General features: G+C 36.3%; 1 protein-coding gene across 1 annotated transcript; it reads right to left on the reverse strand.

The window, feature by feature from the left end:
• Nucleotides 1–4,983: 4,983 nt before the first annotated feature.
• On the reverse strand, nucleotides 4,984–13,980 carry LOC147865328 (uncharacterized). The gene is made up of 17 exons (XM_087318659.1): nucleotides 13,694–13,980; nucleotides 12,937–13,055; nucleotides 12,713–12,778; nucleotides 12,123–12,205; nucleotides 11,492–11,538; nucleotides 11,341–11,419; nucleotides 10,526–10,603; nucleotides 10,195–10,321; nucleotides 8,336–8,448; nucleotides 8,138–8,225; nucleotides 7,978–8,044; nucleotides 7,477–7,592; nucleotides 6,936–7,031; nucleotides 6,654–6,709; nucleotides 6,487–6,572; nucleotides 5,958–6,089; nucleotides 4,984–5,384 (listed from the first exon to the last, which is right to left on the reverse strand). Exons 1-17 carry the CDS (start codon nucleotides 13,954–13,956, stop codon nucleotides 5,324–5,326), a joined length of 1,677 nt encoding a protein of 558 aa, XP_087174785.1. The 5' UTR covers nucleotides 13,957–13,980; the 3' UTR covers nucleotides 4,984–5,323.
• Between the last annotated feature and the right edge of the window lie 2,891 nt (nucleotides 13,981–16,871).

Genomic DNA, 16,871 nt, shown 5'->3' on the forward strand with positions numbered 1-16,871 from the left:
GTACAATGAAAGAGCTTTTGTGATGGAGCACACCACAGACAGACAGAGAAAGAGAGAGAGAGAGAGAGAGAGAGAGAGAGAGAGAGAGAGAGAGAGGCAGTCCTGTTTCCATCTTTCTTTGCTTTAGAGATTCATGATTTACTCTGCTCCCACATAATAATGGATTACATGGTAGATTGATTCCTCCTACCATTTTTTTTTTAAAATCTTTTCTTTGATTTTGCTTCTTTTTCACTGTCTCTGCTTTTCTTCCTCTCTGTCTTTTTCTTACACTGTTTACTTTTGAACAAGTCAAATCCATTTTCCCACACAATCACGAACTAGCCATGTGCCATACATAGCCATAGCCATAGCCATAGCCATAACCACCTCACTTCCTTCCTACAACTGTCAATGTGTCACGATGATACACCGGGAGCAGGCGGCAACGCAGGGGAACACACAAATCGTACACTAGAGCAAGCACGGGAAACTGGCATCAAATGAACGCATATACACGAATCAACGGGTTATATTATATCCTTTCCGCCCATCCCATTGATCCGTGCCCCCCCCCCCCCCCCCCCCATGAACTATGAGTCGAGCCATCCAAAAGCTCGGTCAAAGCTTTTATGGTTATGGGGTTTAACAAAGCTTGAACCCTAAGAGTTGTTATGAAGAAAAGGACAAATTTTGAAAGACTTGCGTAAGCATGTTGTCTCCTTCTATATGATATATATTACATGTGTCTCATCAAAAGTACTAGCGAAGGTAATCCGTGCACATTGCATTATAAGTTATCCTTCTCCAAATTCTCCCGTGATTTAATTAATGATTGGGTATGCTTTGATGGCGCCCCCGAAGTGGATTCTAACACGTGTGGCTATTTTTATTGCTGAGTGTGCCTTCAAAGTATTGTGTGGCTATATATGTAATTGTATTCATACGATACCTCCACAAGGTGAGGAGTGTTGGAGGAGTTAGATGTGAAACATGTTGTGATACTAATCCCCGTTTTTTATTGCATGCTTTGCCTGCTTGTCTCAAATCTAGATGTAGATTGAGAATAGTGTGAGCTATTGTGTCCATTAAATGTGTGACGTATGCCTAATGAAATTGGAGCTATATGAGGCCCCAACCTTGTCCATTCCATTGTTTTGGGAACAATGAGGCTCTTGTCTTCTCTTTGTGAGTTTTGCCAAATGTGTTTTTACTAGTCCCAACCTACTTGAGCTAATACAAAATTGGAAAGCATCTATTATTTAATTGCTCACTGAGTTTGAATCCAAAACTCCTTGATAGTCGTTCTCTATTTAAAATATGGCGAAATTCATGTATTGGTAACAAGAGCTCTATAGAACTCAAGCCAACTACAAAAGTTACGTTCAATGCTCACTGAGTTTGAATCCAAAACTCCTTGATAGTCGTTCTCTATTTAAAATATGGCGAAATTCATGTATTGGTAACAAGAGCTCTATAGAACTCAAGCCAACTACAAAAGTTACGTTCAATGTGTTAATCGATATCATATTGGTGAAAGGCGGATGTCCTAAACTTTTGAAAAAGCACAACTAGTAGGGTTTATCCCTTAACACGAGCGAAATATTTCCAATATGCGGGAGACTATATTATATCATTGATATATCCTTGATAGTATATTAATATGTTATATATATACACACAAGAGATGCGTATGCCATTGATGAGAGAGCGATGGAGCAATCAATGGCCTTGGAGAATAATTATCATAAGATACAATGTGACCTTTAAAAAAGATAGATTGGTTAGAACACAAGCAAAAGACAAGGTTATGAAATAGCTTATTTTCCATTGACTCTAAGGCATTTGATATGTCAAAGACTATTAAATCCATGACATCAATGTTCTTATCCCCATATGGATGAGCTACATTTATCATAAGTTATGGAGGTGTGTGTTTTATGTATGTATTAACACAAAGTTTCTTTTTTGTCTTTGAAGATTCACCTTGGTATTAATGGAAAGATGCCCAAAGGCTACAAAGAACACATACATGAAAACACAACCAACAAGAACTCCATTTACACATTTTAAATCATGATCCTTCCATAGTGGGGGGTAGAAAAAGCCACCTTGGTGGAGCAAGAACAAGTTTATGTATTAACACCAAGTTTATTGTATACATAAACAAATTAGATGCAAAAATCCTCTTATATAAGGCTCACACATATGTACTTTATTGACCGGCTACATTATAGATGACATTGACCAATGTTATTTTTATAATGTTTGGAACACCATTTAAAATTTAAGTTTTCAACAGTTCACTCACATAGCAACAGAATGTTAATTTGTCGAGGTTTGTTGTTTCTTGAGACTTTTTAGTGTATTTTAATTCCTAACAATTCACGAGGTGTCAATGGGACTTGAATGCATGAGTTTTCACATATATATGTGGTTGTGGTGAGCTCACGCATACATACTTTCGACATACTCTCACACTCATTGCAATTTATGTTCCGTGAGTTTAGAGTATGTGACTTGCAAGACCAAGAGGGGGAGATCAAAATCAAGCATGACCCTTGGAATATACTTCCCAAAACTATGATTTAGTTAAAAAAAAAGAAAAACGTAACAACACATTGGGCCCATTGACATTTTTATGATGTGGAAATAATATATCAATGAGCTTTGAGAGAGAGAGATTATTTTTTTGTGAATGATCGTGTCACAACTTTTTATCAATTTCCGATAAAAAACTTGTACTAGAATATTGTAGAAAGACTTACGTCTTTATTTGAAAATTGGCATGTTGTGCTAGTGATGCAATAAAGGTATTATATCAAGTGATCTAACAAGAAAGCCACATCGATCTCAACACTTTATAACTAGAGGAAACAAGGCATGCAAATAATGAGTTATCATGCGAAGATTTTTTTATTTTTATTTTCCAAAAAAAACTCCTTCCATTAGTTATAAATCATGCGAAGATTACATCCAAGTTTTTAGTTCCCTAGGAAATACAATCCCAAGGGGAAAAAATGTTCAAAGGAAGCATGTGTTGTTTTGGTGGAGTAGAAGTCTTCCAAAGAAGTAAAGATGGACACGACTTCCATTCGATTTAAAGGGTCACACGTGCTTATGGCAATAACATCTATGACATACGAAAGGAAAAACCTTGTTTTCCAAGTTGGAGCTTAGATTTTTAAATGTCGTGCACCCTTTTTGTCACTCTTTTCTGTCTCTATATTCCTCTTAATTTGACATTGCTTTTCTTTTTGCTTTTGTATTTGCAAGACGATAAACTCACTCACATGGAAAGAAATGGTGTTGTTCGAAAAATATCTGAATAACTTTGGTAAAGGGGGTCGTTGCCCATGAGTGTCTCAAAAATAAGTTTGTTATAGTGTTTTTTTAATGGTTTTTATGTGGTTTAGATATTGAAAACAAATGATTAGGTGATTATAGGAAAACCTCATTTGATTCATTTTATTTTAATTAGTTTCTTTCAAGGGGCCCCCTAGGGATGCCCCCCTTCCCTCCCAAAAGCATCTCTCTCTCTCTCTCTCTTCTCTCTTATTTTTTTGTGAAAAGACATCATTATATTTGTAAATGCATGTGAAAAACACTACAATGGTACCATAATTGAGCGGCATCAACACTACATGGGTAATGGGATAGGTTGAATCCCCAATATGCAAGATGAACACTATGGTGTGAATATCTATCGTTATATTGATTTAAGCACACAAATCACTATTGAAACTCCAAGATGCATATGTTTAAGGTCAATCTAGATCATTGAATTCCTAAATTTCATTCCCCAAACAAAGTGTTTGGTAGGTCCATATATTCCAATAATTGGATCATAAGAGATGATAGATGAACCCTCTAAAAGTGAGGGGCGGTTTTATACATGTTGATTTGAGTGATAATACATAATCTCAAAAAATCCCTTTCATTCTCATTCTTCACTTCTTCGAGTTAAGTATCTATCTACCACAATGATGTGTAAGCAAGCAATTATTGCTAGAACTTACTTTTGACTTTCCTCAAATTGTAGTGTCTAGAAAGAACACCAAATGAGAATACACGTTGTTGGGCCACAAGTGAAAGCTAGGGGAGTGAATAGATGAGTAGCCCAACTATCCTAGCCATAAAATTATGGATATTAAATGTTTCACATACCAACATGTCCAACGTTGTAGCTAATGCATTATCTCACCTAAGAGTACATTTGCAAAAATGAAACTCAAAGGAATTGAGCAACAAGGGATAGAATTTCAGTTTACCAATCTTCAATGTAAGTCAGAATTGCAAATAAATGATTTAAATTCAATTGAGTTGAAGCCTTGGCACACATGAGACAAGGATTACTATGAAATAAGTAAAAATACATGCATATGTACTTATGAATAAATAACAAACTTAGATAAACTTTACACAAAGTGAACTTGAAATGAAAAAAACATAAACTACATTTAAGTGACAGTTGTTGAAATGGAGTTGAAGCATCATCATGTTGCACAATATACAACAATACCATGAATCTCTTCACAAAATGATAAGATACATTATACATATATCTATTGAAAGAGATATGGTAAGTAGGTTAATAGAGATGACAATTTTTGAGTTACATAAACCATTCACAAGAATTACACTTGTACATTCATTTATAATTAGCAGACAGTGTTATGACAATTTTTGTCATGGCCTTCAAGCTCTTTTCCCCCCCTTAACATGGAGTGGTGTGTTATCTTTCATAAAATAAAATTCAAGAAAAACCCATTATGGCTAGTTGATTGTAACCTTTGATCCATAATATAACACCAAACACACTTTGGAGAAACTCAAGAAGATGCATCAAACCAGCAAAGTCAACAAATGTCTTAGACTTAAATGGTTGAAACTCAATTACAAGATGATGTCGACAAATGTATAGTTAATTATAACCTTTGAGCTATAACATAATACCAGAACACATTTTGGAAAAACTCAAGAAGATGCATCAACCCAGCAAAGTCGACAAATATGTTAGTCTTAAATGATTGAAACTCAATTACAAGATGATGTGGCCATATGTGGTTTGGCATTTTTGAAGAGTTTATTGGTCAATAGGATTGAGAAAATATGATACGATACTTTCAAACTACAAGCATTTCATATGCTCTTTACAAAGATGAATAAGTGCCTCATACAAGAAAATTTTGGTGAAATTAGTTGTTTGATTACCGCAAGAGTTGCTGATCTAGATTAGCACAATAACCCAAGAATACTCTATCTGAAGCGTCAATGCATGTATAAGTACAATGTACAACAAAATTGAGCAATGTGGAAATCTTGCTGGATCATCATATTCATGCTACACTACTGTTGTTCCACATGATTGTGCTTCAAGTGCTTCCAAAATACTTTGTAGCCACCTGTTTCAATTGAAATATATGAATTTGAAGGTTTGAAATCCAAATAGGAGGCTTTCTATGAATGCACCCAAAAAGATGGGTGTAGCAGAAAATAGCCCTTCACTTAGAAAACATCTTACCAAATATTTATGATTACTTTCATTGGCCTAGTATTTAAATATTTAAGTACAAGGGCCAAACACAAAAACTTATAGCAAAAATTTATCAGAATACCACTAAGTTTTCAGAAAATACCAAAGTACCCCTTTGCAATTAATTTTTTGTGGTGTGAATGCAAACATCCAAGAAGTTTGGAATATTTTTGGTGTCTTTCAACCACTATTTTCCTCTATCCAAGATTTGCAAATGACTTACTAGTATGTACTTTCCTTGGCCAAGCTACCAAGAAGATTTTACCATTACCTTCCTTGGCCTACTTATCAAAAATATTTTACTATTACTTTCCTTGGCCAAGCGTCCACAGATTTATTATTACTTTTCCTTGCATAGATTTATTATAGCTTTCCTTTGGCCTACATTCCAAAATCATATGAGCATCTACAAAACATTTGAGAGAGAGAGAGAGAGAGAGACCCATCAATGCCTGGATTCTCTGGATAAAATACTCGTTTGATACCAGCCTTCTGAGCTGCTGATGCAGAAGTATATCCTATACAAGCTGCAGCACCTCCCCAAGTTGACAAATCAATTAGGTCTACCCAGGCCCTGCAGTTTAATCAAGTCACTCAAGTTTCAAATATACTTCCTCGAATAAATCCTCCTAAAACAAGCCAATTAAGCTTTCCACAGTCTCCTAAAACAAAGATAAATTGCTTAACACAAAATATTTGATGTTTATATTTGCCTAAAGGCTAAATCAAAGAAATCACGCTTTATAATTGTTATAATTGCCTAAAACAAGATACCTGAGCTTTATTGTTGCCTAAAACAAAGCAACCAAGCTTTGTTTCCAAGCTTTATAACTGCCTTAAAACAAAGTAACTGAACTATGCAATTGCCTAAAACAAAACACTTTATAGTTGCCTAAAGCAAAATAATTGAACTTGACAATTATCTTGAGATTTCCAATAAGTTCTCAAAGTAAATAGTTCAACTCACACACCGGACAGCTGTTGGAGAAGCCAATGCAACAACAGGTGCTGAAACTGCAGTCGCTAGAACTACTGGATCTATAACTTCAACAGAATTCTGCATATCAACAAAGCAACAACAGACATTCTTTTGTTTATGCTCTTAACTCTAGCTCCCTTAGAAAGGCGAAATTCTCACTGTAGAATAAGTATTCAGCCGAATCACTTCAAATCCACGTGCCCCCAGTCCATTCTCTAGAATTAAAAAGACAAGAAAACAGGTTACATTTAAAATAAAGGGAAAACCACGAAAATAACCCTAATTTTTTGGATATTTACCAGAATACCTCTAAGTTTCCAAACATTACTAGAATATCCCTATATGACACAAACTTTAATACTACATATAGGTATTTTGGTACTTTTTCAATAATTTGGAGTACTTTAGTAAGTATCATGAAGGCATGGATTTATTTATCACCTAGTTCATGACTGGCCTTCACAGATGAAGGATAAAGAACCTTTCCACCCTCCATAGAGACCTTGGGAAGTGATTCAGCAAGGCTTTTTGCATTTGCTTCAGATCAAAGGATTTCTGTTAGCATTTTGTCATGAAACGACAATTTCAAAGCTTATTATTCAAGTCCTCATCATGATTAGATTGTTTGCGTGAAGACTTTTATGTTAATGACATAAGAAGTATATAAGACATCAAATTCGTAAAGAAAAAGTGAAACTTGAAAATCCCCGAGTTTTTCTTTATTTCCCGAAATGCCTTTGATCAACCCCCTGGAAGCAGCAACCATACGCGCTGTTTTAAATAATTATATGGTCAATTCAACCCTTTTTTATCAATCACGTGTGCATTTTTGAGCAACTATATGTCCAGTCCTTCTCTATCTTCAGGGGTCTACCAAGGATGTTTTGGAAAATAACGAAAATTCAGGGGCATTTTGGAAAATAAAGAAAACAAGGGTTATTTGGGAGTTTTTTAGCTTATTAAACGGAGTAATTTAGATAACCTTTGGGGGACACAAAATCTATTGCAATACTTGTTTTGTCACCCTCAATGCTTCTAAAGACCTCTGCAGTTCCACTTCCCACAACTGCAACTCTTACATTAGGAGAACCTGCCAATCTGCATCACCACTTTCGATCATCCGATACTATCTGTAGTGATGAACTATTTTTATAAGCTACTGGAAATTGTGATCCATATACCATGAGATGTTTATCGTATACAACAAAAGATTCCAGTGTTAACAGATTTTCTTTACTTGCAGAGTGGTACTATCTTGGTTCCGTATAAGCAATTGAAAATTGAGATTCATATCTCACAAGAGTTTACATAGATTACAGTTTTGGACTTGTCTTCCTATTTTTTTGGCACTCTGTACTACCTACCTATAGTGAAGTACTACCTTGATTCTTCGTAAGCTACTGGAGTGTGTAAATATCATGACTTGTTTATCATGAGATATCATCTAACATAGGAGATTGAAGTTTTAAAGGATTTTGCTTACTTCCAACCTTCTAGGAACACGGAAGCTGCTTCTGGCGATGTGATCACAATCCAATCAAATTTATAATCTGTTCATCATTCCAGAAACTTGCCATCAATACACAACTCCTTGTATGATCTACTGCTAGAACGAAAGAAAGGAGGAAAATGGAACGGCATGCCTTGAATTGCTACTGGAAGCTTCTTTGTATCAGGGCCTTCTTTATGCTCAATGAGTGGGAGTTCCAAGCTTGAAATTCTATGAGTACACTGGTAAAAAAACAGAATATGTCGGCATCCCCAAAATGAATATAAGACACGTTTAAAATGCAATTTATTCTATGAGAGAGAGCAAGAGAAGAAGGAGAAGAAGAGCTTACCAGGAGGTTCATAAGCTTCTGATTCTTTCCTTTCTCTCGCGTAAGGACAACAGAAGGAGAGGAGGAACAAGCACGGGTTAAAACGTTTGTTCCGTGGTGGGCTCGACGAAGGCCTAAAACAATTCAAATTCTCAAGGCCAATGGCATCAGGGAGAATGGAATGGGAGAGACGGGAGACAGACACACAGAGGGAGTATGATCACAGATCAGACCATTCGGATGTTCCTTTTTCCAACAGAAAACCAGTGGGAGAAATGTGAAATGAGAGAGAGGGAGAGGGAGGGAGAGAGATTACCTTGGAGGGGAAGTGAAAATAAGGTTCGTAGCCATGGCTGGCGATCCTTCTGGTGCAGGCAGAACAGACGAGATGGTGGATGAGGTGCGAGAATCGCCATCGCCATATGCGGCTGCTCTGCCTACTGTGACTCTGTGACTGTGTGTGTGTGTAGTATGAACACACAGAGATATGTACATACTACCGTATGTATTTTGGAACAGTAAACTTTTTTTGTATGTATTTTGTAACTATACGATTCTTCATTGATTATTTATTTACATGCAATGCACCGAGGAATACACACAATTCCATAACTCTTCATTCAGGAGGAATCGGGAGGGAGGCAGGCAGGGGAGCATTTTAAAGCACGGACATGAGTGTAGCATGTTGTGGTTGTATCAAGACACGTCGCATCAGTTGTCAGTTGTGAACGTCTGACCCAAGGCAAGATATTATGCTGTAGAGCCCTGCATGCACTTGTTCTCGTTCATGATTGTCTATATCCTGTATGTATGTATGTATGTGTGTGTGTGTGTGTGTAATGTATATAGAGAATAGGGTTTAGGGTTGCAAAAGGTTACAAAGATTAGAATCCCCATGACAAATACGCTTCTCATGCAACAGATACATTGCACAATACAATCCTTTAATCATGTCGTAATGCTCAAGAAAACCAAAGTCGTTCTAGTATTATTGTTGAGCATGTAACCATTGAAATGGAGGTGAAAGAACCCACATAGTGAGACAGCCAAATGGTTGAAGTCAAAATCCAAATGCTCCTCATATGATAGAAGAAACACGTTTAGCCAAAAAATGTGTCTTTGTTGTAATTCGGTTTAGTAACGGTAGAAACCAACCATGACTACTTACCATACATAGGTCTTGACTTTCAAAGTAAGTCAATCTGAATCCAAAAAATGTGGAATTCTGATTGACTTCCTTTTGGAATGAATCCTTTGAAATCCTTTAAAATAATATTGAAGTCAATGATTGCAATTCAACCATCTAAAGCAAGGGAAAAGTATCCACAACAAACATCTCATTTTTCTCTTATACAATGGCCACTCTTTCTCCTAATTTCAATAGTAATTGATTCTATGTTGCACAAGTTTTGCATGGGGAGACAAATGAGCACGTCAACCATCATGCTATCTAGTTCATTCTTTGAGAGCACTCAATTAATGTTTCACAGCAAGCCATTAACTGTCTTATTCATTTATTGGCCACCGGTGATTTCATCCTCATCACAAATTATATATGCAACCAAATAAGCCAAATAAATATTAAATCAATGTCATCACGAGGAAATGGGGCCAGAAATCATGTCAACAAGCTAAAGAACCCACCTTAGAACCTAGATTTTTATACCACCAAGATGTTGTATCCATGTTTCAGGGGATCAAACAACAAACATCCACCAATGCACATATGCATGAAATATGTTTATGCCTTCAGAAAATAGCAAGAAGATGAAAATATATCAGAGTTACTGCGATAATACAAAACACAAACCACATAAAACACTTCTCCTCTTATTCAATAAATTGCCATAACACAGCAATATTGGGATATCATGAAAAACATGCAATCATTTGAAATATTAAGTGAAAAGCATCTGCCAAAAGTAGAGAAACTCTCTTTTCCAAGCAATCTAATATCATCAAAATGATATCTGAATCATGGGTTACTGAATCATAAGTAAACTTCACCTATACATAGAGCTCCAAAGTTCAGAAAACAATCATCAATGGAATGACATTCATATTGCAATTTTGTACACGCGACAATTAATATTACAATTTGTACATGTGGCAAATATAGCTCCAAAGTTCACAATGAGATTATCAATGAGAATATATTGCAACATCCTAGATACTAAACTCGGAAGTCGCCAAGTAGGAGAGCATTCAAAAGGGATTATCTCCCCATTTGAATATTTGAGAAATGGCAACAAGTGGAGAAACTGCCCAACTCTCTATATGACTTACAATCTGCAATGAATAAGAATGCAATAAGAAGGGTTGTCAATTAACTTGTTCTAGGGAAATCTATAAAAAGTCAGGTTCTCATTCTCTTGATTCAATGAAGTAGGAGACACATGCTTTAAAATATTTGTGAAAGAACTCCCCAATGCCATGTACAAACATAACTACATTTTCATAAAATAGATAACCCAGCATGAGAGCATTCAAAAAGCCACAGGTGCTATATATTTGGACATTTTAACCTCTTATATCAAGTCTCTTGACATGAGATAATGGAATATTTGAAAGGGTTTATTTTATTTGAAACATCTGAGGCTTTTGACAGTTTTAGTAATATGATGACATCCATATCATAATTTCCTGTTCAAAAACTACCCAAAATATCAATGAGATCTGGATACAATTCTGTTGCTTTACTATGATAAGGAACAAAGTAATTCTTCTTCAGTATGAAGTTCAAGATAACCATAAAGATAAAAAAAACATGACACCAAAGAGAAAATGGGAGTTCCTTAACTTCACAAATACAGGTTTCTAAACAGAACAAAATAAGATATATTAAGATATCCTTTGTTAATCATCACTATGGACAGCAAATATATGAAAATGAATAGGCAAACCCATGATCAAATAGTTTTCTGCATGCTAGCAAGGTCTATGGAAGAATGTTGAAGACAATGATAAATAAATGACTGATTACATTTCAAGAATGTCTCCACGAAATCATAGTAAAGGATTCATACCATCAATTCTTCATCCAATTTATATATTGTTGAACCATCGATACATATTAAAGGTCTCCAAGGAAGCTTGAGATAAGTCCTGGTCCAATAATTATTGTAAATGTTAAATAGAATTAGTAAGTCAAGATGGAAAAAGGTAACAGCAATGTACCTTAATTGCCAAGCTGCCCGTATGGCTTGACTTTCATCATCAGACTCCTTCGATAAAAAAAAACAAGCGCAGTTTCTCAAAATGCCACCCTATTTGGCTATAATTCCCAAAATGGCAAGGAACCTCAAAAATTTCACGGAATGCCACAAAAGTACAGTTTTCAATAGTACCTTATGCTTAACTATGATTATTCTTTAACAAATCCAATTTTTATCTTTTAAAAACTTGAATCTTCACCTTGAGCAATTAAGATGATTTGTTCTAAATTAAAATTTATCGATAAACACTTTGCTAATCAGATTTGCTAATTTATTTAAAATTAAGGTGATTTGTTGCTAATTACAATTTATTAATAATCACTTCTTAATCAGATTGATGGTTGATAAATAGTATCCTATTTTTTGCTTTTGATAATCAGTAATTAGTCTTTAATCGTATCTTAATTCAAGCATATCTTAGACATTAACTGACGAGACTTCGCAGAAATAAGTGGCATTTTGAGAATTCTCCCTAAAACAAAGTATATCATGGTGAACATCAGCCATTGTAAAGAATTGTATCTTCATATAGTATGGACTAAGAGTTCTGCTAAATTCATAATATGGGCAGTTGAGGAAAGATTGATACAAACCTCATCAACTCCGTAAAGAGTCAGCGATGGCTTTTCTAAGAATGGTATTAACAGCTTCAAGTTTCTTTCATATAAATCTGTCCCTGATTACAAAATAAGTGAATATCAGTCTGTTCCTAACATAGATAGAAAAACTAAATAAACCAAACAAATATTTGCGACATAATCATTTTCAGATACTATTCTTTCACAAATCAGCAAAACCTAAATGAGCTTTTGCACCCACGAACAAAATAAACTAATCAATGGAACAAAATAATTTCCATGTACGAAATCAGCAAAACTTAAATGAGAGTTTGCTACCCACGAACAAAATAAACTAATCGTTGGAACAAAACAATTTCCACATGGTATGCTCGTACAAAATCAGTAAAACTTAAATGAGAGTTTGCTACCCACGAACAAAATAAACTAATCATGGGAACAAAATAATTTCCACGTGCTATGCTCGTACAAAGTATAAATCTTTGCATAAGAACGTGCATATGTTTGCTCGATCCTATTCCATGCAATAAATACACATGAAATCTTAAGACCACAGTATTAAAGGCCCCCTACCAAAAAAAGAGTCTGATATGATAGCAAAATACCGGTAAAACTGATTGTAGGATCAGCAAAGTAGCAATCTTCAGCATAAAGCGATCTGGTAAAGTTCCCTAAAGACAGTGTCAGAAGAATAAATAGCAGTCATTATCGCATTACCTATGCAATATGTATGCATACCATCTGTTCCTAGGATGACAATGACTATGGATGATTGATAGATTGTGGAGGATCAAAGATGAATCATGAATCATGATGATGGAATATGGACCTGTGAGGAAGTAAGCTTGCTGATAATCCACAATAAGAGCATCTATGACATCTTGTACTCGTGTAATATTTCGTGTGGAAGGGATAAGGTCACGAGTTGAGGAAGAAGCCTCATCCTTTCTTCAAAATAAAAAAAATAAAACATGGATAAATGTCAAACACTGTTGAAATATTGAGGAAGAACCATAAATAATTCTTCCTTCAACAAACCCCACATGCGAATGTCAAAAGCCTAGTGAATCTTTATATACAGGAATAAAACCTATACTTTCTTAAGAAATGTACAGATATGAATGGCAAAGACTCGAGAATCTTTAAGAAAGATTCATCATCGTAATCCTTCAAAATAATCACAGATGAATGTCAAAGGCTCAGGAGTCTTGGAAGGAAGAAATTTCGTTATCCTTTCCTTGACAGCAACAAAAAAGGAAACATGTGGAAGTAAAGTCTCAAGAGAAGGATCATCACCATCATCCTTTCTTTCAAAAAGCTACTGACGGATTTCTGAAAATATCTTTAAGAAAGGATCATCGTCATCCATTTCTTGGGAAGCCAGAGATGAATAAGCGAATGAACCATTGAAAGATGATCATAAAAACAAAATTAAATAAACACATGAGCTGTGAGTGAGTGCATGCGTGTGTATGTCTTCCTATGAAGTTTGATTATAAAAAACTAAAATAAACGCATGAAGTTGTGAATGTGCGTGCGTGCGTGCGTGCGTGTGTGTGTACTTCAGAAGCTTAGGTTTCACTAACCTCTGGTTTGTGAAGAAACGAATGAGTTCAGTGGTTCCTGAGACGACAAAACGAAGAGCAGGAGAAGAAGATGATGAAGATGACGATGACGATGACGATGACGATGATGATGATGATGATGATGATGATGACGATGAGTTCTTCTCAAGAGGAGGATGCGAGCTATGATCGCTATGCAGAGAGATGATTTGAATTCGCGGGGTCCTTCTCTTCAAGGGGGCAGGAGGATAGCAGACGATCGAGCAAGCGGCCACCATAGCCATGGCTTTCTAGGCCCAACGACGGGAGAGCATATTCCTGATTCCTGCTGATTCCTGAGTGTGGCGACAAAACGAAGGAGAAAAAGAGAGAGAGAGAGAGAGAGAGAGAGAGTTGGTTTGTTTGTGAAGTGGATAGAAAGAGAGTCCCACATAGAGACTTTCCTTACTTAGGAGGTCATGGGTTCAAATCTCAACTCCTACATTCCACAATTGCACATCTCTTTTTAACTTAAATAATAAAGAGGATTATGAGGTGAGAAAAGTTGAGTCTCGAACCCAACACCTAGGGGCTAGTACTCTAGGGTTAAGCTAATAACTAAAAAGAGAGAGAATAAGAACTACTCCCTCCTCCTCCTCCGGTTGAAGAAGTCGCCGCTCTACGGCTTGAAAGCAAGCCCTGAGAAGGTGGCATTTCAAGATCATGTTGTATCTTCACAACATCAGCTTCTAAATGTCGAATTTTGACAACCCACTACATACCAGGAATAATCCCAAAAGCCACGTCTTCTTTATCTTGTAAGTCGACAATCTTGTCATCGGTGGAGAAAGCCCCCGTTTAAGACCTAGAAGATCAAATATTTGCTTTCAAAACAGTTTGAGATAAAGCACCTAGATGACTTACATTATTTTTTGGGCATCGGGGTCATTCGAACTCTAGATGGGTTCCTACTCTACAAGTTCAAAATGTTTGAGTGCAAGTCCATCTCGACACCCCCTTGATTGATACGAAGCCAAGTGTAGAATCCAACAAATTTTATAAGTCAACGCAATATCTATACATAATCTCAGGAGTATTATCTACTTCAATATTACCCGGCCATACCTCAACCACCCTGTTGGGCTCCTTAGCTAGTTCATCCAAACTCCTCGTGACACTCACTTGGATTTTGCTAAGTGAGTGTTACGATATGACAATGGAACACTTTATCACAATATCTTCTACAAACATGGAGTACCACTTGAGTCAAAGGGTTCGTAGATGTTAATTGGGCAGGCAACGCATTTGATAGGTAATTCCCTTTGGGATTTATGTTTTCACTCGGCAAATGAGTGACCTCCTAGAGCAACAAGAAACAACCAATAGTGGCTCTATCGAGCATCGAGGCGGAATATAAGGGCATAGTTGTAGCTATATGCAAAGTCACATGTCTTAAAAACTACTAAATGACCCCAACAAATAGGTTAATGACCCAATACCTATACACTACTAGTATCCAACTCGTAGAGAATCCAGTGTTTCACACACAAACTATATTCACAAGTGAATATTGGTTGGTAGTGGTTCTATTGACCATCAAGGCAGAGTATACAGCCATAGTTGTAGCTATATGCAAAGTCACATGTCTTAAATGTTAGGAAACATGTCCCTTCGGATGGGAAGAGTGTCGGAGCCGGATGAAGATTAACGAGGGCTAGATTGGTTGGATTCAGAGATATATCCAAAAAATGTCATATTTGTAAATATGTTTTTGGTACACCTAAGACATGCCATATTTGTAATAGCCCATAGTATGTATTAGTATAAATACAGCTAGGGCAAATCATTATGAAATGATGAAGTAGTTGTTGTAACTGGTGTGTAGTAGAGAGAGAGTGAAAGTTGTAACTCTGTAACCGTTTGTGTACGAAGAAGAGCTCAAGGTTGTAGCATCAAAGTCTCTTGTTGTATTCCTCCTACTATAGTGATTTGTTTTGGAGTTTGTGAACTCCCGTGGATTTTCCCTCTTAGGGTTTTCCACGTTAAAAGATATTGTGTCTCTGTACTTTCTTGTTTTACTACTATCTTGATCTTTGTGTCTCTCATTTACACGTGTTGACCGGTTTTGGCTAGATTCATATTTTATAACATTAAAAACTAACGAAAGACCTCAACAAATAGGTCAACAACCTAATACCAAGCCACTACTTAGCATCCAACTGACATTGAAACTGATGCTTCACACACAAACTACATTCACAAGGGAATATTGACCGAAGACATTGACCTCCAATACATCAACACCAACGTGCAGGTGGCCGATATTTTCACAAAGGCTCTAGGTCTTGACAAGTTGTGGCAATTCTCAGTGGCTCTAGGCCTTAGACCACTCAATGTGTTGAGTTTGAGGGGGGTTACATGTACAATGACGAGTAACGAGACTAATTCCAAGGAACACATGGAGAATTAGCACCCTAGATCAGCAAAAGAGGAAGACAAAGAGCAACATCGACAAAGTAAGCCCAACATATCTAATCCAACTCGACCATACAACTTAGAGAAAGACTAAAACCTAGAAATTTGAAGTCAAAGAAAAGTTCATTGTTGAATCGGCAATGATTAACAAGATAGAGAACAAGGAAGATGGGGCAAGACTAGCATGGACTTAGCCCCCTATCGAATAAGCTCAAAGAATAACCCTGATATCTCGGTGTCATATAGTTCATGCTTGATGTGTTGAACGGGGTTTTGTATGAGGAGAGTTTGTAATGAAAAGCGAGAGTGACAAGCATGGACAAGAGATAGAGATAGCGTACGATTCAAGAACCAAGAGTATATGATAAAAACAAGTTTTATTATATTGAGAATACAAGATTTTACCAAAGTTACAATGCTCAATTGCAAAAAATGATACTTTATCTCTGCCAAACTCTAACTTGAACCCTTGACTTCAATTTAAAAAGACGAAACATTGCACATATGACCTATCTTGATATATTTCTTCATTAATTGATTATTTTAATGTTTACTAATTTGATTGATGCCTACATGCGTCCCTTCCCTCTCTTTATACAGGTGCTCACATGCATATGATGTATGTGAGGGTGCATGACATGCATGGTATGTATGATCGCCATTTGGTGCACATGCATTACATGTGATGCATGATGGCCATCATGCTCATCCATATGTACAAGGTTATAGTTTCACGCCTCACAAA

Source organism: Azolla caroliniana, unplaced genomic scaffold (genome assembly GCF_043228905.1).
Source record: "Azolla caroliniana isolate FFs.n. ecotype wild unplaced genomic scaffold, voAzoCaro1.0.p SCAF_4, whole genome shotgun sequence".
Taxonomy (NCBI): Eukaryota; Viridiplantae; Streptophyta; class Polypodiopsida; order Salviniales; family Salviniaceae; genus Azolla; species Azolla caroliniana.